Source organism: Aotus nancymaae, unplaced genomic scaffold (genome assembly GCF_030222135.1).
Source record: "Aotus nancymaae isolate 86718 unplaced genomic scaffold, 86718_ANA_hifiasm-v0.15.2.pri h1tg000059l, whole genome shotgun sequence".
NCBI lineage: Eukaryota > Metazoa > Chordata > Mammalia > Primates > Aotidae > Aotus > Aotus nancymaae.
This window is the reverse complement of record NW_026988473.1, coordinates 5,185,661-5,207,774: the sequence shown is the minus strand read 5'-3', so window position 1 is coordinate 5,207,774 and position 22,114 is coordinate 5,185,661. Positions and strand designations below refer to the sequence as shown.

Sequence of the window (22,114 nt, the reverse complement as noted above, 5' to 3'; positions counted from 1 at the left end):
AAGCTCCAGGGATGAGAGAACAGCGGTTCTGAGGGTTCCCCATGAGAGAAGACTTGAGGTATTGATCCCATGGCAATGAGAGACTGAACTGATTTGGAAGCAGGATGCTTTGGGTTGAAGGGCTGGGGCCCAGGGTCCTTACGATGTGCAGTTGCAGGTAGTCTCCAAGGCCAGAGGCGCTGTCCACTCGCACCAGCACAGCACTCCGCTGGTGGGTGCTGAAGCCCACGGCCAGGCGATCCATCCTCGTGCTGGGCCTGTCATTGGGGGGCCACGTGTAGGTGATGAGCGCTCCCCCCTTCCCAAAGATGTATGTGGTCCCGGCTGCAGAGAGAAAGAAAGAGAGACAAGGAGAAATAACATCAGGAGGATGAGGTCAGCAGGTTCTCAGGGTTGTGACCAGAGGGCCGGAACACCAGGTCTAGATGTGGGACTTCAACTGTGATACCCACAGCAGCCACCAGCCCTGCAACCCCAGGGAACAGTTGGCAGGCGGGTGCCTGAGCGAGAGCCTGTGCACACGCACAGACAGATGTAGCTGCCTCATCAAGAATTCTAGCTTTAATTACAGCAAAACGGAGAGGTAATAGAGTGACACAGAGAGAGAGCCCAGAGAGAAGCTGCAAGGAGACTGAGAAGACGAGAGTCTGTGGGCAGGAAGGACCCAGAAGGCCTGATCCTGACCGGCTCCACTTCTCCCAGGCCTGGCAGAGGTGACAGATCCAAGGTGTGTTCTTTGGGGCCAGAGCTGAGCAGGCACCAAGGCACAAAGGAGCCCCAGGTGATGGTGGGAAGATGAGCAGAGCTGTGTGCAGCTCTGACTCATGGCCAGAGCTGGCGCCCTCCAACATCTCCCCGTCCTCATCCCTCTCCTGGCTTGCCCAGGACTCCCTGCTTCCGCCCTCACCCAGGGGGCTGCCTGGGTCCCAAAGCAGAAAGGTGCTGGAGCCCTGCCCAGAAAGGAAGAGACAGCCATGGGGTGGGGAGGGTGGGGGGGAGGGGAGATTGACAGCCAGAGGAGGAAGGAGGCAGAGAGACAGATGGACAGAGAAGGACAGAGAGGGGTGTAGGTGAGAGAAATGGGAGAGTGGGAGCCGGAGATAAAGGCTCCCTCTCCCAGCCCTCCCCCACCCCACCCTCTCTCCCCTTCTCCCTCTCTTCTTCGCCAGCCGGCTGCTGGGGGCGGGTGTGAGGTCCCTAACAATCTCAGCCCCAAAATAAACCCCATTAGTCGCCATGTTCCCTCCTGCGGCTGACTGAACTCCCTGGGGGTGGGGGTAGGGGGGCTGGTCACCCAGTTTCCCGGAAAGGAGCCTTGTCTGGGAGCCCTGGAGGACTAGTACTCCAGGGCCTGCAGAGAAGGGAAGGGAAGAGAACAATCTTGCATTCTTTAGACCATAAATGGAGCAGATGAGATTCATAAAATGCTTAATTAAATAATTAGCCACTAACAACTCCTCTCAAAGCACTTCTTGTGGGGAGAGGGGTTCAAGGGAGGACTTAGAGAAGGAGACAGATGAGGCCTGAGGGTGACAGCCTGGAGGGAGAGAAAAATGCCAGTCTAGGGGTAGGAGAACTCGGGTCAGGTACTGGTAGCCTTTGTGGGCAGGAGGGCCTCCAGCACTTCTAAGGAGCAGGCTTGCCAGCAGCCAAGGTAGTGGCCCAGTTGGTAACACTAGGCCAGGTTCCTCAGGTACCTCGGGGTCTCTCAGCTCAGGGACTTGAACCCCCTTGTAGTTGGGGCAATCAGGGGTGAGGAGGCTCCATCCCAGGGATCTCCTAGGACCCCAAAGGAGAGGGGCTGCCTAAGTGCCTTGGGGGAAGCCACCATCTGCAGACCCAGGGAGGGGCTGAGGAGAGAAGGGAAGACTGTTGCCTGGTTCCCAAAGAGGCAGTGAGGCCAGCAGGGAGTTAGGGGAGGCAGGAGCTGTGGGCCCCCTTGCTGTTCCCCAGAGCACCCACCATCAACACCTTCCATCTCCCCAGAGTGAGAAGTGACCCCAGGAGGAAGGGCAGGAGGGAAAGAACCACCTGGATGTCTAATAACTGACATCTCGTCCCTGCCTATGGCCAGGAAAGCACCCTCAATAGACAGAGGGGGCTTGGCTCTGCCCTCTCCAGACCCAGGTGTCCTTTCTACCTGAGGACCCTGGAGGCACAGTGGTAAGCACTGAACCCTCAGGATGGGGCTCCAAACTGAGGGTGGAGAGTTGGCTGAGAGTGGGGTATGCAGTGAGCCCCACCCGCACCCTATGTGGTCACCTGCCTGGAAGGGCAGGGCCTGGAGGCGAGGTGGGGAGCCCAGTAGGCCTCAGCCGTAACAGTCTTTCCACTCCTAGCACTGCAGCACTCCGGAAAATCAGCTGTTTCCATGGCAACCGTAATACCCAGGGTCGTCCTCCCCCCTCCACACAAGCTGCATATCTGAATTTGGGGGGTGGGGTGAGCCAGGGGAGCAGAGATGCTGACCTTCCTCCACACACATTCCTACCCTCACCTCCCTGATCAGAGGCAGCCTCTTCACCCCCGGGCTCCAGGGCCTCCCATTCAGAGAAGGCTTTATTGGGTTTCTTGGTCCCTCAGACCAGGGAAGGAAACCCAGTCTACCTGCAGGCTGCCTCCAAATCCCCCCCAGTCTAAAGGAAAAGAGGCCCTTTCTCTTCACTTTCCCACCCCTGATCCCAGACAGCAAACACATCACCATGTTCAGAACCATGTCGGTGCCCAGAGAGGGCAGGAGGAAAAAGCAGGCCTAATGCCCCATTGGGCAATGAGACAGGAGGGATCAGAGGCGGTGCCCAGCGCCCAAGCCCCAGGCCCCACACCCACACAGAGGCGGCGACGCACCCAGCTGCACACAAAGACCCAGCATGGAGAGGCAGACCCCCGACAGGAGGCGAAGCAGCCAGGAAACATGGCGGTGAAGGCACAAAGACAGACCATAGAAGGCGGCCCCAGGGCAGGGGCTGGCCAGGCGCGGGACAGGGCGCACACAACCCCGCCAAGGTCCGCAGCACACAGGCTGCCCAGCCCAGACCTCCCCTGGGATTTATCACCCAGCTGCTCTCACACTGCAGCCAGTTTATTAGGCTGGGCGGACCTGTAAAGCCTAAGGGCGTTTATTACACTGTGTGGGGACCGGGCGGAGGGACACTTCTTGGTCAGAAGAGGCGAAGGATGAATGGTTTATTGGACTGGGGCGGCAGTAATTACCCTGGAGAGACCTTTCTCTCCCCAGCACCGCGGCTGCCTCCTGAGCGCAGAAGGTTCGGGTTCGGGAGGAACGCGGAGCTGGGAGGCGGGGCTTCCGCCAGGCCCCTCCCCCGCCGCGCTCCGGAGGCGCCTCCAACCTCTCACCCCGGCAAGCTGTCACCGGCCCTGCCCACAGACTCCCCCAGGGAAGGCACAGCGCCTTCTAGGAGACACAGAGCCCAAAATAGGGCACCACAACTAGAACCTCTGACAGGCTCCAGAAAGGGTTTGAAAGGCAACAGGGGCCTAACCCGAGGCCCAAAAATGTTGGCCAAGGGTGGTTTATAACAATTGTTTTTGACCTCCCTAGGAAACCACTAGTGAGCTGAATTGTGCATAACATTTCAGAGAGTAGAAATGTTATGTACAACTCAGACCTGAAGCCTAAGGCAAGAGAGCCTCTGGCCAGACCCAAGATGTCACAGGCCCAGGTTGGCACCTTCTGCCCACACCCAATATAGTCTCCTCAATACCTCCTAGACCCAGAAATTCACTGTTCCAGTGAAACACTCTAAATGTTCTAGAATCTTCTATGCAGTCCCACACATACCTGCATTCTAGAAAAAAAAAAAAAAAAAAACCATCCATTAATAATGGTTAGCTAACCCAGACCCAAACAACATAATCATCCATGTAGAAAACCACCCATGCAATGATGCCCCTGTGGTTAAAACTACATGTGCAGAACCTCTGCCTGCCTGTGTCCCTGCAGCCTCAGAAGCCATGAAAAACACCTTCTGGAAGATGTAGAATTGTGAGAGGATGAAACATCCTGCACAACCCAGAAAAGCCATGGCCCGAGTGCTCACAGCCCACACCAGCACTTTCTACATGAACCTTTACATCCCACATGGGGAAGTCCCTACTGGTCCAGATCCCTGTGCTCAGCTGTCTCCTGATCAAGGATCCCAGAACACAGCCTTTCATTTCTTAACCCCCTGCTTGGCCATAAACCATCTAGTCAGAAATCCAAGTTAACACACCCTGTTCAGAATCAAAATAAATGCTAGCCTGCTTTATGAGCTGGAGTGAGAAATCTGGAACCCATGGAAGCTACTGACTCAGAACTTAGCAGGGACTGACCACTTCATTCCTAGCTCAAGATTATCAGAAATGAACACGGGGGGTTGGGAGGAACCTCAAGGACTCTGAAACCAGAATTGGGGGTCCAGGGCCAGAAGAGTGTCACCTCTGGGCTCAGCACATTTTCAGGACCCAGGTGTGCCAGTCCTCCCATGCCCCAGATATCAGGTACAAGAGTGGCAATGGGTGTCTGGCAGGTAGGGACATTATGTAACAGGAGGGGTTGGGGTATGGCAGGGTAAATGGGGGATGTATGAAGAGAAGAGGGGATTGAAGGCAAAGAGAAACACAAACTCCAAGAGAAGGCAAGTGGAGAACCTGGTGCAGAAAGGAGAAAGGCTGCCTCCCACTGGGGATGCTAGGGAGACAGTGGGCAGAGAGGAAGCCTGGCCTGGGAAGGCCTCCTGAGCTGTCCTGGTCCTCTAGTCAAGTGTAGGGTCCAAGAAGAGCCTGTCTTTTCACCTCCCCCACCATGGTTAATGGTTAACGGTTAACGGGAGGTGACGGTTAATGGGTTAAAGGTTCAGCCAAGACAGGTGGCCTTGTCCCTTGGCCTTGTCACTTCTCCTCCTCCTTTCCTTGGGTCCTCATCCTGCCTCTCAGCTGCCCCACCCTTCACAGACTCCTCCTCCACACCTCTCACCCCCTTCCATCACCATCCAGGAGCACCCACCAGCCATCTCCTCCTGCTTCCACTAGGCACTGGACCTCTTTCTCCTCTGCACAGCAAAAGTGTAGCCATCTCTGAGGCGATCCCAAGGCCAACATTCCATACCCTGCCCCCCATACTCTTCTGGCCACTTTCATTTCCTCTGTCCAGCTTTTGCTCCTTCACAGAATCTTCCTTGGGCACTCTGGCTCCCAGGCCTTCCTGCCAATCTGCTCAGGGTCCCTCAGCCAGTTCCTCTCTCCTACACCTTTCTCTCCCACCCTGTTTTCATCCTGCAAAGCTCCCCAGTATCCCTGACTTCCTTTTCCTATCTCATCCCTTTATGCTTTGCCTCACTGCCCAGAAAGACCATGGCCTATCTGGGCACCTTTGGGGTGACACTGGACCTCAAGGGAGCCAGAAGAAGACAATGAAAGGGGAGGAAGTCAACAAAGAGCCAGGGAGTTCCTGGGGAGGGGGAGGGAGTTAAGATCCAGGAGCAAGGGATTGGGTGGGGTCATGGAAGAAGAGAAGGAAACTGAAAAGTGATGCAGGAGAGGAGCCAGGTGGGACAGAGACAAGATGAGGCAAACTGTGTTGGGGATGAGAGAATAAAAGAATGGAGGAGAGAGTTTGAAGGAACTCCTCCAGGAAAATTGGATAAATATAAAACAGAAGCATGAAAAGGAAGGCAAAGTTAAAGTAGGAGAAAAGGAAGACCAGCAAATGAGCAGAAAGTTTGGAGGTGATACGGTGGCACGATTGGGAAGCAAAGATGGACTGGAATGGAGCAATAATGGGGAGGCAACCAGGGGCACAGATGGGAAGGGCGAAAAGACAGGAATGGAAGATGAAGGAGGAACAAAAATGGAGTAAAGAATGAGAGGTGATGGAGAGACAGAAACAGGAAGTGATGAGGGTACAAGGATAGGAAGGGAGAGAAGTGCAGAAATGGGAGGTCACCTGGGTACACAGAGTGAGAAGTGATGAAGGCACAGTGATAAGAGGGAATGGGAGCATGGAGGTGTCAAAGAACCCCAATGGGAGGTGACGGACATGTAAAGTGAAGAGAGAGGGCACAGAGGAGACAGGACATGGATGGGAGGACAGGAATGGGATGGGATGGAGGCACAGAAATGGGAGGTGAGAGAGGCACAGAGATGGAGGTAATGGGGCTACCCTCTGAAAAGTAATGACAAGGTACAGAGATGGGAAGTGATGGGTAGACTAAAATGGGAGGTGAGGAGGTCCCTGGGATGCAAGTGACAGAAGCGGTGAGATGGAATGTGGAGGGACTGAGATGGAAAGTGATGGGGCTGACATGAGATGAAATAAAATGTGAAGAGGGCCAGATGTAGATGGTAATAGAGAGGACAGAGCTGGGGAGTGATGGGGGCACAGAGTATGGAGGACAGAGATGGAAGGTGATGGGTACAGAGGTGAGAAGAGATGGCCTGCAGAGAATCTTAGGGGTCTAAGATATGAAGTGATGGGGGGCCTGAGATGGAAATGAGGAAGGGCGGAAATGAGAAGTGATGGAAGTCAGAAATGGAAGGTGATGGGGTCTGAGAAAGAAGGTGAAGTTTTTCAATGGATGGTCATGAGGGGCAGAGATAGGAGGTGATTGTAAGTGGACAGCGACAGAGGACTGACAGGCGGTAAGCCTGGAAACAGGAAGTGCTGGGCCTACAGAGGTGAGATGCTAGGGGTCAGAGGCAGAGGCAGAGCAGGGATGAGGGGATATGGACGGGAGACACTGGAGATGAGGGGAACAGGGATGGGAGAATGGCATGACAGTGGAGTGAGTTGGGAGGTGATGGAAGGCCAGTCATGGGAAAAGAAGGGAAGGTTGCTGGAGGGACAGAGGTAAAATAGAGATACATATGAAGAGGTCAAGGAGGAAGAAACAGGACATGTCAGAGGCAGAGATGACATATGTGACAGAAGTGGGAGGGAGGTGAAGGGGGAGAAATGACAGACCAGGGATGGAAGGGTGAGGGTGAGGCAGAGGTGGAGGCAAAACAGATGGAGAGATGACAAGGGGCCGAGATGGAGGAGATGATGCGGAAGAGAAATGGAAGGCAGAGCTGCACGGAGAAGATGAAAGGACAGGCAGGACGGGGAGGAGAGGGAAGAAGAAGATAAGGAACCAGACCTAGGGGTAAGCAGGTTTAGATGAGGCAAGGAGGCAAAGTGCTGAAGACAGAGATGAGGGCGATGGGGGAGAGGAGAGATGGAGGCTAGGGTGGGGCTGAGATGATGGGAGCTGGAGATTGGAGGTGAAGGGGCTCCCGGACGCAAAGCAGAGGGGCCGGGCTCGGCGTGCACAGCTGGGGTGGGGCCCGCGGGGGCCCGACTGCGCACACGGGAAGCACCCCCCCCCCCGGGCCAACCGGCTGGCCAGCATCGACAGTGCCACTTACCGTGGCCGCCGCGGGTGAGGAAGGGCATGCGGTTGATGGCGATGGGCACGGTGCCGTGCTTGCTGTGGAAGTGGTGGACGTGGTGGGTGGTGCTGAGGCTGGAGGAGACCCGGGCCCCCTCGGCCACCCCCAGCATCAGCAACAGCAGTAGCAGCGGCAACAGCGGCAGCAGAGGTGGCGGCGGCGGCGGTGGCGGTGGCGGCGGCGGCAGGGGCCCAGCCAGGGCGGGGGGGCGGTGCGGGCACCCCCCCGGCCCGCTCCCCCCGGGGGGCATTTCGGCCCGGGGGCGACCGCCTCACAGCCCCATGGCCGGGGGCGGGGACGCGGGGCTACGAAGCCCCGCGAAGCCCCCCTCCGGCTCCGAGCTCCGGGAGCGGGGTAGGGATGAAGCAGAGGAAAACCAGAGCCCAAGCCTCGGTCTGGAACCAACAAAATCAACTGGATCCCGCGGGGGAATCAGGGGTCAGCGGAGCGGCAACGCCAAGGTCCAGGACTCCTGGGTCCATCTCGAGGAGCTAGGGGTCTCTCCGCATCCCAGCGGGGTCGGAGCGGCGCAGAGGGCAGTCAGAAACCCGGGGGAGCGCCCGGGGGAGGGGGCATGGTGCCGAGTGGAGAGGGAGGGGAGCGCGGGGGGCAAGCAGGGAAGGGAGAGCGAGGGAAATCCTGCGGAAAAACCGAGCCGGGGAGGGGGGTGATGCGGGCTGGAGGAGAGAAGAGGGACGGAGGCCTGGTTCCTCCGAAAGCGAGAGACCGATGGCGACTAGGGCCGGCCGCGCCGCTGCTGCCGCTGCCGCCCGACGGAGGCCGGGGGAAAAGGAGGGAGCGGCCGGGGGAGGGGGGCGGGAGAAGGGGGAAGGGAATCAAATCCGGGTGATGGGGGAATGAAGGGAAAGGAGAGGAGGGGAGAGGAGAGGAGAGGAGGGGAGCGGGGCTGAGCAGAGGAAAGGCGCGAGCCTGCGAGATTCCGGAGGAGAGATGGAGGCAGTGGAGTGTTGCTGCAGAGGCTGAGAGGGCTGGAAGGGAGAGGGAGGGAGGGAGGAAGGGAGAGAGGGAGGGAGGAAGGAAGGGAGGGAAGGAGGAGAGTGGAGAGGGGAGGGGAAGGGGAGCGCGGGAGGAGGAGGGGGCAGGGCGGAGGGACCAGAGCGGCTCCCGATCTGCGGGCGGCGCTGGGCAGCTCCGCCGCGCGGCACCTGGCTAGCCCGCTCGGCGCTCGACTCTCCGCTGCGCGCGCCCGCCCCTCCCCCGCGCCTGGACGCGCGCGCTCCTCCTACACCCCCCTCCTCGAGAAGGGACACTGCTGCATAATGGAACGGGACTGAGGCTAGCAAGAGAGGCCACTTTCTTCCTCCCCACCCACCCCACCTGGGTAAACCCCAGTAATGCTCTCTGGCACAGCCTGCTGAGATGCCGCGGCCACCTCTGCACGCACCCCTCGAAACACACGTGCACACTGAGATGTGGACCGGCTTGGATATGGAGACATTCACGTGCCCGTACAGGCACAATGTGTGCGCAGGCACACAGGCTCAGACACATACTTGCATACATGTGCTCACAGACACTGGCACACCAACTCACTCTAAGGGGAGTATGTACACATGCTCACAGGGGCATGCATATATGTGCACGCACACACGTGCACGCACACACATTTGATCACAGGCCATGAATGGCCAACATACACACAGACACCCCTGCCCCGCAAGCTCACCCTCCAAAATAAGGTCCACAGCATACAATGCACCCAGAGCCTTTAAGGTACTCAGGAATAACACATGCCACACACGTACAACTCCCCACTACCTCCCCAAAAGAGTGCTCGCCCAGCCCCCTGCACAAGCCTCTCCTGGACTCCAATCCTTCCTCTCCAGTCCCACTGCCCCTCCACCAGCCCCAACTTCTCCCTCCATGGGGTGTCTAGAGGACACCTGTCCACTGAGTGTCCCACTTAGGATAAAACCCTTCCTGGGCCACATATGTCAAGCTGAGGAAACCACTTCTCCTTCAGGATGTCCTCCAAGTGAGATCTGCGCCCCTAAAACTTTTGAACGCCCCTGGAAAGCACCTGTGGCCCCAGAGGTAAGCACAGAGAGACTCCTTTCCAGTTGCCAGGTACACAAATCAACCTGCTTAGACAGGGGAGAGGGTGGGAAGGCAGAAGGTAGAGGAGAAGGGAAAGGAGGAGAGAGGTGGAGAGAGCACCTGGGGTAGCTGAAGAAACAGTGCAGCAGAGTGAGGAGGAGGGCTGGGTAAGGAAAGGACAGGAGGCAGGGGCGGGCAAAGTGAGAAAGGGGAGGGCTGGGAGAGAGGAGGCTGGGAGGGGCCGGAGAGAGCTGGCTCCTGTTTATTGATTCTGAACTCCATTTGGGACCAAAAACTGTCACCATGAGCCCCATGTGCTGCCCCCAGCTCCAGGATGCAGTCAGGACCCAGGACATCTCCCCAGGGCTGCTGCCAGTCCTCCAGCCCTGCCACATGCCAGAGCCAGATTTGGCCCCCAGCCCTTTAAAGTGAAGAAAGCCATCCTTGTCCTCGGAAGCACCCAGAGAAGGCTTCGGGTGGTACAGGGCCCAGCACTGTGCCGTGCTAGAGGAGAGACCCCAGGCCAGGAGCAGGGCTGGGGCCCCCAGAGGCCACATCCTCCTCCTGCCCTCTCCATTCCGTTCTTGTGCCCCTGGATCTGGAATATAGACTGACACAGCTCTGAGCAGGCAGAAAATTTATGGTCCCACAGGGAGGGAGGGAGGAGCCGGTGGTGAGAGGAGAGGAAGGGAAACCGCCTAGAGGCCAATCAATACCAGTGAGTGGGAAGTGAAGAGAGTTGGGGGGTGGGCAAGTCTGAGGAGGGAGAGGGAAACATAGAGGGTAAAAAAGAAGGGAGAGACAGAGGTGTGCAAGAGATCAATAGAGGCTGCAGAGATGAACAGAGACAGGGAGGCAGAGATGGTAAGGAACTGGCCACCTTGGAGAGGCCAAGACAGGCTCTGAAAGACAGAGGAGCAAGTGGCCTGTTGGGAGCACCTCGGTCCCAAATCTCAGACCTGGGAAGTGTTTCCTTTTGGCCACTCTTTCTCATTTCATATTCTCTTTTTCATTTGCTATCCACTTTCCTCCATCTCATGTCTTCTCTCCTGTCTTCCAAGAGCAGAGCAGACACTCCTAAGCCTTAAAGGAACACAAAGTTCCCTGCATCCCCAGGAGTAGTCCCCATGTCACAGATGGAGAAATTGAGGCAGTAGGTGGGGAAAAGCTGTTCTGTAGATGTGACCTCTCCTCACCCTAGTCTCCCTCACCAGGCAGCTACACCCTCCAGCCCCACCCTTCGGAGGATAGGCCCTGCTCCTTCTACCTTTGCCATTTCCACCCTCCTTCCTCTCTTGAGACCAGGTCATCTGTGCCCCCAGGGCCTCCCAGGGATGAAGGCAGAGCTAACTGAACAGGCCTCTCTGCTGGGTTCATACGGGGCCCCAAGAAGACCTGCCATAGAAAGAAAGCAAGAAAAAACAGAGATAAGCTAGGGAGGAGTAGCCCCGGGAGAAGAGGGGATTGGACCCCACTCCCCAGATTCCTGCCCTGCCCTCCAGGGGTAGAGGTCTCAGCATTACCCCAGGGCTAGAGCTCAGAGCAGCGGCACCCTGAGCCCCACGTGGCCCCAGGTTGCACCCACCTTGTCTTAGCTCCACAGCTTTGGCTCAGGCTATGCCGCCAGGCACAGAGACCAGTGCTTGGGGATGGTGATGACTCCCAAGATGTACCCTGCTCCCCAGCCCCAACTATCCCTGCCTCCCACCAGCCTGGAACCCAAAGAAGTTGCTCTTCCCCTCTCTGCTGACACAACCCCCACTTCCCACCCATCTCATGTCCCCTTTCCAGAAGGCTCCACCGTGTGGGAGTGAAGCAGTGACAATGGGCAGCAGCGCTTCGTGATCCTGATTCCTTCTACCCCAGGCAAGAAATGCCCACCACGGGCACCACCACCACCCCCCAGGGACTAAATGAGCAGCAGGGAGTGACAAACAGTCAGAAGCACCTAGGTTCCAGCCAAGCTCTCCCATTGACCCTCTATGACTTGGGGTGAGTAACTGCCTCTTACTGAGGCCTGGGTTTCCTCATCAGTTAAACATAAAGCCCACTGCCTTCTCTGAGGATCAAATTAAAAGGGCTTTGTAAACTGTAAAACATGAAACTATTAGTGGGGAGTGTTACTATTAACAACCAAGTTACCATCATTTCCAGACCTGTGCAAAGCTGAGTTAGCAGAGGGAAGAGGCCCAGCTGCAGCCGGGGCTCTATGCCTTGGCAGTCAAAGTTGGAACACCCTCAGCTGGCCATTGTCTGGAGGCTTTGCAGAGAGCAGCAGGTTAGGCAAGGAAAATCCTGGGAAACAGAGTTGGGATGTGGTGGTACCCAAGGGCTGGCCATGCCTTAGAACACTAGGAAAGCACTGAGGGAGATGGGGTGGACACTTTTTCAAAGGGGGAAAAAAAACTAACACCACCCAAGAGCTCCTGGACCCAATAGGTTTCTCCTATAAGAAATTCAGGACTCATGCCCAGATGACATGAGTCCTGCTATGGAGGCAAAGGCACTGACTGGGGTCTCACCCCAGATCTGCTATGAACTTCCTCCAGAAATCGACTGTCCCTCTCCAGCATTATTCCATGTCTGTAAAATGGAGATGCTCTGTTGTATGTGTGTGTGTATGTGCACGTGTGTGTGTGTATATGCACGTGTGTGTGTGTGTGTGTGTGTGTGTGTGTGTTTCTTCCCAGGCAGCTGACTTTTCTGCTTGGTCTCTCAGCAGGACCCCAGGGAAGATGATTCAAGCGATGCTGAGGAGGCTGCTCTCTGCCCACCCACTCCAGTCCAAACATCCAAGGGAAATGCCAAAGCCACCCCACAGAGTAGAAGTTTGCCTCTCTGCCACTCCTGTCCCAGCTGCCCTCCCTCTGCAGGGCTCTAACCAGCTGCTGGCCACCAACCACTAAGGACTGGGTGCTGCTGCTGAAGCTGCCCTCTCTGGGGAGGGGTCTCAAACAGAATGCAAGTTGGCAAGCAAATGCCCAGCCTGGGAGGAGAAGAACCAAGTGAGGACAGTGGAGACTGACCTGTGGCTCAAGGGGACAAACAGCAGCTGGGATTCTTGGGGAAGACAGAGAGGCCCATTCCAGGGAAACCAGCTGTCCAGCTGCCTGGCCTCCTGGGAGCCTCCAGAGCCTGTCCTCTGGAGTGTGGTCCTGCTCTCAGCAGGAAATAACAGATTCCCACTTCATGCCCTGAGGGCAACAGAGCAAAGGGGGTGCAGGTTAGCAGCCCTCCTCCCTGTGCAATAGTGTGTCTGTGTGAGGTACAAGTACATGTAAGACCATCACCAAATCACACAGGACAGCAGCAAGTTCATCCCATTGAGGCTGACACCTTTGGTTTTGGGTGAAGGGAGCAGGGTCCCAGCAGCTGAGAACAAGGAGAAGAGGCCATTTATCAGTGGGTCACCCCCAAGCTTCAGGCAGCAGCAATCCTGCACAGCCCCAGGAGAAAGACCCTCTGAGGGGACAGCAGGCCGAAGCTCACCTGGGACTCTCCAGACATCCAAGGGATGAGAATGAAGCAAGCAGCAAAGCCCCTGAGTGCACAGAGACCCTCTTTCCTCCCCGGCAGCCCCTGTGGCTGGGAATGGGCCCTGGTCTCCCCAGACCGCCACCAACACTCCCAGGCACTCACGATCATTGCAGACAGGGCCTCCATAGGAAGTCATGGTGCAGTCGCAGGTGAAGCCATCCCACTGCTGCAAGCAGACGCCCTGGTTGGCACAAGACTCTTCAGTGCAGGTGGTGCTGGGGCCTGGAAGGGGCAGGAGGAAGGAACACCCCTGGCTCAGCCAAGCCCCGTCTCTTCTCCCCAGGAGGTGTGGAAGCTTCAGAGCCAGGCAGAGAGGTCTTAATCTGAGCTCTGTCTGGCTGAAAGGGCCAAGTACTAATGAGAGGGATTGTGGCGGGGTAGGGGCGGGGGTTGTCAGGTCTGCTAGGCTTGGCCTTGGAGTGTGACAAGGGGCCAAGGTGTGAGACAACAGGGAGGGCAAGCGACCCTTCACACATCTTATCCCTGCCCCAGAACTGTGGGGGCAAGCTCCCACAAGGTCTGAGAAGGAAGTCCTCTTTGCTGAGCAGAGGCTACTTGCCCCAGTCTGCCGCTGCAGCTGGCCATCCTGTAGCTGGCAGGGCCATACCTCACTCCTCCACCTTCCACTCACCATCACAGCCCCTCTCCACCTGCCCAATGCGGTGCAGGGCGTCGGCGATGAGGTCTGGGAGGCGTCCATTGAGGTCCACTGAGGCCAGGCAGCCCTGAAAGCCATCCCGGGAGGCCACCAGCTTGGGCAGGTTGCTGAACATGTTCTTGCTCAGACCGCCAATGTACAACTCCCCTGTAAAGGGAGTGGGGTCAACCAAGGCATCCATGTCTCCACTCCCCTCCTAAGACAATGGCATCTGGCTGTCAGGTCCTCCCAGTCCTCTCAGGCTCTCCGTGTTTCATCCCAGATTCCAGGTCCCTAACAGAGATCCAGCAACCTGCACAACCCGCACCCCACCCCCTTCCTTCTTCTCCACTTTGCCATCTGCCTGCTCCCCCCACCCCCCAGAGAAGCCCAGATGCCTGGGAGAGTGGGGGCTGGGGGACAGCTGGAGGAACCTGCTCTGTGCTCTCTCCCACACATTTGATTCCAGTTCCGGCCCGTAATCAGGGCCTTTCATAGATTTGCATCCTCTCCACCCCCATTCCCTCCCTCCCAAAGTTTCCCATTCCCAGAACTCCTTCAAGCCTTTCACAACTCTTGGACTCTCTCCTAGGGAGTTCTAAGCCCAGATCTCTTCCCCCAACAACAACTAGGGATTGGCCCACTTCATGCCCTGGGACTCTGGGAAGTTCTCCTCCACAACACCTGATCCCCTGCCATGAGCCTAACTCCCTGGAAGCCCTGGCCAGCCCACAGCCGAGCTTCAGTCAAGACACTGGTCAATCTGCTGCCCTGGCCACCAGCTCAGTGCAACACAAGAGGCACCAAGATAACCCCTGGATTTGCTGCCATTTTGGATTCTCTGTGACACATCGCCCCCTTCTGGGAGCAAGGGGAATTCACAGCACTATGTCAGGAGATCTGGCAGATCTCAGATCTGGGGGAGTGGGGCAGTGAATTCCATGGTCTCTGAGGACCTTCCCCAAGCTCTGACAGTTTGAGTCAAACTGACGCCCAGTGGTTCCTATGGGGCTGAAGGCTGCAAGAAGGTAGATCACATTGCCCTCAGTGGGCTCTGGAGAAGCTGCAGGCCTCATCTTTCCTGTCCCAATGCTCAGGCCTTAGCTCACCCTTGTCTTCCCTGATTTCTCAGTCACCCATTCTGGGGGCAGGCAATGACTGCTTCAGTGACCACTGAAGAGGCCCTGGGGAATGTGGCACCCTGGTGTGACCCTGAGCAGAGCAGGGAAGCCTGGGTCCAAAATGTCCCCAGGCTAGGCCAGCCAATGCCCAAGGCAGGTGCCTAGGGACTCTAGCTCCTACTATGTCCTCTGCCCCATATCGTCTACCTCACCCAGGGGGATGCTAAGCTCCCTATTCTGACTCCAGCCCTCAACCAACATAGGCTTCTCAACCTTGGAGACCCAGGAGGTCCTTGGAGGGCCCAGGCTCCCTATTCCTAGCTCTGGAATGAGGCCACCAAGCACCCTGTGAGACACATCCTGCAACCAGGCTTTCAGGGGTGAGATGCAGACTCGCAAAAGAGCCAGGCAGAACTTGGACAGGAAAAAGTCAGGCAGGACATAGTGGAGACAGGGAAAGATAGATGGAAACTAGGGACAGGGAACCGAGAGAAGCAGCGTCCTAGGAATGGGATGATCTCGCTGGGGTGAGGGATATCTGGGCTAGGGCCAGGCCTTCTCCAGAGGCCCCAGCCCCACCTTTGAGATCGAGGTTTCGGGCGCCATTGGAGTGCTGCGTGACAGTGCGGGAGTCAATCTTGAGCGTGTGCACGTTGCCTGGGTCCCTGGACACCACCACGTTGTGCCACTGGTTGTCATTGACTGGTTTGTCTGAGTTCCCCTTCATCAAGGACGGGCCATTCCCCAGGTCAAACACGTAGTGGATGTACCTGCCCCACAGTAGGGAGGAGACACTGGGTCAGGGTGGGAGTGATGCTGGGAAGGTGGGGTGAGGAGGAGCTATGGCTGGCAGGGGTCTAGGTGCCATGGGAAGAAGGGATTGAGAGGGATACCCCACAGGAGAGGGACCAAAACCAATGGCAAGAGGGCTATAGTGTGAGGCCCTGTCATGGAGAGAATGTGAGGAGGGAGGGCCACCAAGGAGCTGGCTCTTGTGATACAAGCTCAGAAGAGGAGCTAGAGGGGAGAGGTTTGTGGGTCAGCAGGGTCCTCCGGAGGCAGGGACTGGGCTGCTCTGGGGTGGGGTCCCCTAAGGCAAGAGAGGGGTAAGACTGACTTCTGCCTGTAGAGAAGGTGACAGTGGACAGAGAATGGATATAACTGGGAACTCTAGCAAGGAAGTAGCTGGGGAATCAGCAGAGTGGAGGTGGGGGGTGCTTCTTCTCCATCTTAGCTGAAGAGGGAGCCTCTCAACTTATGGTTGGGGAACTGAATCTTGACTTGTGATCTGGGGGATTGGACACCTCAGCCAGTAGCTAGGGGAGCTGTATCTGGTTCGGCAGGGGGAGGGGGCCACTTCCTTGACAGCAATGCAATGCCCAGCCCCTCACCCCTTGACCAGCTCGATGACAATGAAGTCATTGCCGTTGCCTGAGTTGAACAGGAGAAGACCATCAGGGGCTGTGGTCTTGAACTGGAAGAAGAGGTGCATGGAAGCATAGGCTTGGAGCGTGGCAAGTGCCAGGTAGCTGCTGCGACTCTTGAAGGTGACAGGATCGGCCACGATGGCACGCAGACCAAAGCGGGCATTGAGCTCACAGTAAGTAATGTCGCCATCCTTGCACTGGTCCATGTAGGGCTGGCCGTTGAACACCAACCCACTCAGGTGCCCAATGAAGTTGGAAGGCACTACGGAGATAAATCGCCGCTCCGTCATGATGCCCGTCTCAATGTTGTGGAACTCCAGCCGCGTATGGGCTCCTGCCATCTGTCCTGCTCAGGACAGGAGAACAAGATGAGGGTCATGAATTTGGAGCAGGACTGGGGCCTGGGATTCCAGGAGCCTCCTCTCCACAGAATGGCCACCCGTGATGTCGTTGGCTAGGCACTAGCAGCAAGCACAGCTCCAAGAGGAGTGGCAGGACTCATCAGTCAAGAACCAACAGGCTGCCAGGGGAATGCTGCCTTCAGGGAGTTGAAATCATTCCTGGGGTCCAGATGCCCATATCATACCACCCCTGAAGGAGAAATGGCAGAGGCAGCTTGCCAGAACACTGCTCTGGGAACAGCAGCCCAGGCAGTGGTCACCAAGTAGAACAGGGCCAAGCATAGGTCACTGGAGATGTGTCTACCTCCCCGGGCCCAGACCACCTACCCTCCACAGTCACGTTGTCCACAGATAGCTGCAGGCTCTTGCCACGCCGGACCACCCTCACTGTGTGCCACTCATTGTCATTGAGCTTGTGCCCCGCAAACAGTGTCTCAGGGCCTTTACCTGCAGCACCAAGGGGGAAGTGAGTAGGACACCTATACATGCTCACAGGTGGCTTCCTATACTACCTCAGGCACACAGCCTCCCCATACCCACACATGCCACACATATACACATATAGGACCAATGACTCATATTTGGCCATATCACACACCCATGAATATAAGTACACACTCACGGCCTCCCATCACACCCAGAGTCCATGCACATGCAGAGCTTTTATACCCCAATCATATATCCAGACACTCTCAGGACTGCCCTTTGCGTGACTTCAGAGGGTGCCATGCACATAGAATATTAAGTGAATGGTGCCTCTGGAGTTGTACCCTGAGGCCCTGCACACAGACCAACATACTCTTCCCCCAGATTCCTAAGGGCCTTCAGTAAGTATGGCCAGAAGCTGTATTCCCAGTGTATAAACACAGCCCTAAAACTTTCAAAACTTCACACAGTACCTAAATATAAATGTGAACCCACATCTTCAGCCTCCACACAGACACCAACTTCTCCACCCACAATGGGACCCAATGAGACCTTTCTACATATACCTGCCTGGTTGACGCCACACACCAGGTCATGCCACCACACGTATTCCCCATAAATATGCAGGATGGTCAGGGAGGGGAAGGTTCTGCTTCTTAGGAATTATAGCCATTTACTCAAGACCAGGATCATCAGCTTCCAGAGTCTAACACAAAACATACTATCTTCCCAATGCTGCTGGACTTCGCAGCACTCCCTGGTCATCCCTTGGCCCTCCAGTGCTCACTCCAGTGCACACACAGCATGCCACGCACACATGAAGAGCAGGGCACCCAGCACACACAGTCTCTCTGCCTGGGTCTACCATGTGTATGCGCTCCCCTGCGTGACCCCAAGTCATACCATGTAGAAACACCCTGAGACACAGCATTGAGCCCAGGCGCACTGGGATGCCTGGAAATGTCCACCCACTCACTATCCATCTCACCCCGGCTGAGAGCTCTCACTGTCACCACAGGAGCCCCCATTTGGCAGAAACACTCCAGCTGACACAGGAGCTGAGGGCTCCTTTCCCACCCTCATCTTTGTTCCCACGTGCCTCGCCTTCCCCCTTGTGGCCACCTCTGGAGATGCAGCAACTTAGTCCAGTCCCTCTCAGGCTCCTCCCTGCCAGCCAGTAGGACCTCAGAGCATCCTGCCACAGGTGCTACCCAAGTCTTTTCTACCTCCTCCCCACCCTCCTGCTGACTTGGGGGAAGGGTGTCCTGGTCTCTCCCTTCCTAGACCCAGTGAGTATCCTGACTGCAGGCCCTCCCCCAGCTCTCCTTGGCTCTTTGTTTGGTCCCTCCTGTTCCACAACTATCTCACCTCAACCCCTGCCCGCGCCCCTCCCCACACCCAAGGCCCAACCCCCACTTGAGCTGGCAATCAAGAATTCTCCTCCTCCCAGCCTCCTTCCCTAAATCCCAGCGTCCAGCATCCCAGTCCCCTTGGGTCTCTGCAGAAGAAGAGGGAAGTCACTTACTGGGTGCGCAGCCGATGCGCAGGCAGTCTGGGGGGGCCATGGGGCGGGCAGAGGGGAAGGGGAGACAAAAAGGTAGAACAAGTTTTTTTTTTTTTTTACATCCTTCACAGGGAGGGGTGTCTGCAGGCAGGGTTCCCCCCAGGGCCACTTTCCGGGGACCACGCGTGCCCAGGTGCCCTCTTTCCTCCTCAGTTGGACCCCTGTCCCTCCTGCCCCCAAGAGGGCTCCAACCCGCCCCAGAGCTGGAAGGCAGGGCAGTCAGATGATGGGAAGAGGGCTTATGTCCCCCTCCTTAGAGGGGATCAGGCCTCTTGTGTCTGAGGGAGATGGGCACCTTGGGAATCCCAGTCGTACAGGGGATCAATGGGGGCTGAGGGCTTGACCAATCCCACATCTCCCCAGTCTCTGGGAGGGAGATGGGTGGGGAGGGCCAGAGTCCCGTATCCCCTGCTCTGGGACGACTCCCTCCTCAGAGCCCAGGTGTAACTTGTCACTTCCTGTCCCCTCTGGGCTCTGAGCTAAATGGAGGGGTCTGCCCCAGGGCCCCCTTCCCGAGCCCATACACCTCCCAAAGCCCCAAGGGTTAGCACCACCCCTACAGGAACCTTCCTTCCACACCTTCCTATCCTGGGAAATGCCAGGCTGCCACTGGGGATCGATTGGGGTAGTCCTTCACCATGAAGAGGACCTAGTATTAACCTGCTTTCCTAGGGAGGAGCCAAGTCAGATGGAGACAGTGCAGCCCCCAAAATATGACTACTCTGAGAACACAAAGCAGTTGAGGACAAGTAGCCACCATAAGCAATGTTTCCTGCCCCTGCCCCAGTCCTGGAATGCTATCCTCTGATTTCAGGGCTGGGAAGGCCCCCGTGGTCAGAAAGCACATGTCTACGCAGAGCCCAGGGCCCTGGAACCTCTGGCCATCTCTCTGGTTATGTGAACCCACAGCTTCAGCCTCCATACAGACACCCAAAGGTGGGAGCCAGTCAGGTCTTGCAGAGGGAACAGTGGACCACAGTCCTATGAAGCCCAGATTTAAGGACCTTAGGATGCCTGCCCCACTCCATCAAATCCCAAGCCTGACTCAGCCTGAGGGAAGGGGCTGGCTGGAGCTGCAGAAATCCTTTACTGGGAGGCAGGGGAGATGGATCCTCATCTCCATCCTAACACTGACTAACTCACCATGTGACCCTGGGCAAAGCACTTTTCTCCATGCCTCAGCTTCCCTCCATGTGAGCTGAGGGAATGGACAACAGTAGGATCCTGAGCAGGAAGTGGGCAGCAGGTGGACACTGGGTTGGCTTTGCCTTTCAGGAAGGGGCAGTTTCCTGGCCCTCAATTGACAGGCCCAGTACCCTGGCCTCCTGTCGCTCCACCCCAAATAGGTTCTCTCTACCCCACAGCCCAGGAAGCAAACGGGATGGGCAGCTGGCATCCCCTGAAGGTTCCTGCAGTGGAGATAAACCGGTGCCCCGGTGGCTTTGAGGGCCATGGCCCCTCGGGCAGTACAGCTGAGCTCCACACGCGTTGTCAACCGCAGCAGAAGAGTGGAGGCGAGCAGCCAGGACCCTGGGCCACAGCCTGGCACCAAGGGAGGGGCAGAGGAGCAAAGAAAGGTCAAAGGGCAGACACAGAGGGAAGTGAGAAGTCTCAGTGAGAGGAAGCACGTAGAAAGAAAAGAGGAAGAAAGCAGGGAGCAGAGGAAGGAGTGGCTGCACAGTGGGGACAGGGAAGGCTGGACAGAAGAGGAAGGGGAGGATTGTCAAGGTGAGGGCGGAAGGGTGCCAGGCCCTGGAGTCAGGTCACGGGGGCTCTCTCGGGGCCAGCAGAGTCTTCACCAATGAAGGGTCCAAAAAAGAAAAAAGGGGAGGCTGGAAGGGCAAGTAGGTCCCCTACTGGGGAAAAGTCCTGAGGAAAGAGCTTGATTCTTCCCCTTCCCCAGCAAGGGAGCAACAGGAATAGGGGGTTCATCTGTCCAGAGAAGAGGTGTCAGCTCCAGGCCCACCCCTGCAGAGATTCCACACTCAGAAGCACTGGCTCCAGTAGGATTTGCGAGAGCAAACGACTTGAAGATGGGCACCCAGAGGGAAGCCAGCCCCATCCAGAAGAAAGCCAGAGACAGAGTGAGCAGGAAAAGCCCAGCCCCTTCAACATACACATTCACCCAAGTTTAGGGAGCACTAACTAGTAACCTGTTAACTAGTGACCTGTGCCTCTAGTGCAGGGAATAGGCAGAACTGAGTGGTCTTGGTGGCACAGACCTACAAAGGTCTGGCCTCTGGATACAAGAGAGCAGGGTCATAGTATGAACATGTGTTGGGGAAGTGAGAGAAAGTGGTCTACATGGAAAGGAACTCCAGGGAAAAAACACTGGCTTCCCAGACCAGCCTCACCTGGGCTCCCGCCTGACCCAGGCCCTATGGGTTGGAAACAGTGGGCCCAAGACTCCCAGGTACTGTCTCAGAAGTGACATCACAGGGTGGCAGCATGCACTCTGTCACAGCCCTCCTTCAGACCTGGCTCCCAGCAGCCCCACCTGATCATTACTGACCAGCCTCAGGTGGGAAGGCAATGCACCCTCCTATGGTCCCAGGGATTAAAGGGCTTTGGGATATAATGTGTATTTAGCCTGATTTAAAACATGAATGAGAGTGAGATTTCTCTGTTCCAGGGGGCAGAACTAATGGGAATTTCAGAACAACTGGGACTTTCAGAAGGGCAGTAAGAAAGACACTAAGAAAGAATTACTCAATGATCAGAATGGTCATCTTGGAGGCCTCCCACTGGTGGGGAATGCATGGGCGATTCATGGGGTGGGGAGGGATGCTGAAGGAGGTGACCCCCTTGCAGCTCAGAGAGGTGCACTGACAGCTGGGACCCCAGGGACACACCTAATAAAGCACAGTGCCCAGCCTGACCTGTCCTCTCCTCTCCTCCAGGGAGGGACCCAGGCCATGCTGGAACAGGGCAAAGAATCCAAGGGACTTTACCATTCTCTAGGGACAGAGATCAACTCCCCCACTCAGGGGCTGCAGACAGCAGAAGGAACTCGCTCGGTGTTTGGAAACATAATGGAGGCTGGAGAGCTAGAGCAGGAGGCATGATCAGTTCCTCAGGATCCTCTGCCTGGAAAGAGGCAGCACCTTTTTGGCCCTCTCGTATCTAGCAAATATCTCATCTCTTGAGGCTGGCACTTCAGGTCCCTCTTCAGGCCCAGCCCAGGGTCTGTTTGAATCCACTGAGTGCCTGTGAAGCCGCAGAGCTGCCTCCTGGAGCAATGGCTTCCCTCTCTGCAGGATAAGATCATGAGGCCAGAGACCAAGCCTCACCAGACTTCTCTATATTCCCCAGCAGCGAGTCCAGCCCAGGCCTAGGGCCTTGGTGTTGCTGCAAGCCCTGGGGGGTAAGCAGCAGGGGACAAGAATGGGACTCTTGAAGTGATTCACGAGGGCCGGGAGGCTGAAGGAGGTGATGCCTTGCAGCTCAGAGATTCTTTACACTGCACTCTTCATATCAGCTGCAGTGACAGCTGGGACCCCATGTGTCGGGGT

At 56.7% G+C, this 22,114-nt stretch overlaps 1 protein-coding gene and 1 long non-coding RNA gene across 19 annotated transcripts in view; one reads left to right on the top strand and one right to left on the bottom strand.

Moving 5' to 3' along the window:
• The window catches only part of NRXN2 (neurexin 2), a 105,235-nt gene that overhangs the window by 28,855 nt on the left and 54,266 nt on the right, over window positions 1-22,114 (bottom strand). For 8 of the 18 annotated variants that reach the window (XM_012463060.3, XM_064364774.1, XM_064364775.1 and 5 more), the window contains 7 exons: window positions 18,564-18,590; window positions 16,940-17,059; window positions 16,176-16,557; window positions 15,364-15,554; window positions 13,658-13,831; window positions 13,129-13,248; window positions 143-324 (listed from right to left, as the gene is read on the bottom strand). In XM_012463060.3, coding sequence (XP_012318483.3) covers window positions 143-324; window positions 13,129-13,248; window positions 13,658-13,831; window positions 15,364-15,554; window positions 16,176-16,557; window positions 16,940-17,059; window positions 18,564-18,590 — 1,196 coding nt within the window. Of the gene's footprint in view, window positions 1-142; window positions 325-7,407; window positions 8,526-13,128; window positions 13,249-13,657; window positions 13,832-15,363; window positions 15,555-16,175; window positions 16,558-16,939; window positions 17,069-18,563; window positions 18,591-22,114 lie in introns of those variants that run through there. The other 10 variants (XM_064364770.1, XM_064364773.1, XM_064364772.1 and 7 more) reach the window with 4 other exon arrangements.
• Window positions 6,983-12,331, top strand: LOC105724466 (uncharacterized). Its single transcript, XR_001109030.3, has 4 exons — window positions 6,983-7,145; window positions 9,416-9,486; window positions 11,281-11,481; window positions 12,209-12,331. It is a non-coding gene; the product is annotated as an uncharacterized LOC105724466 (long non-coding RNA).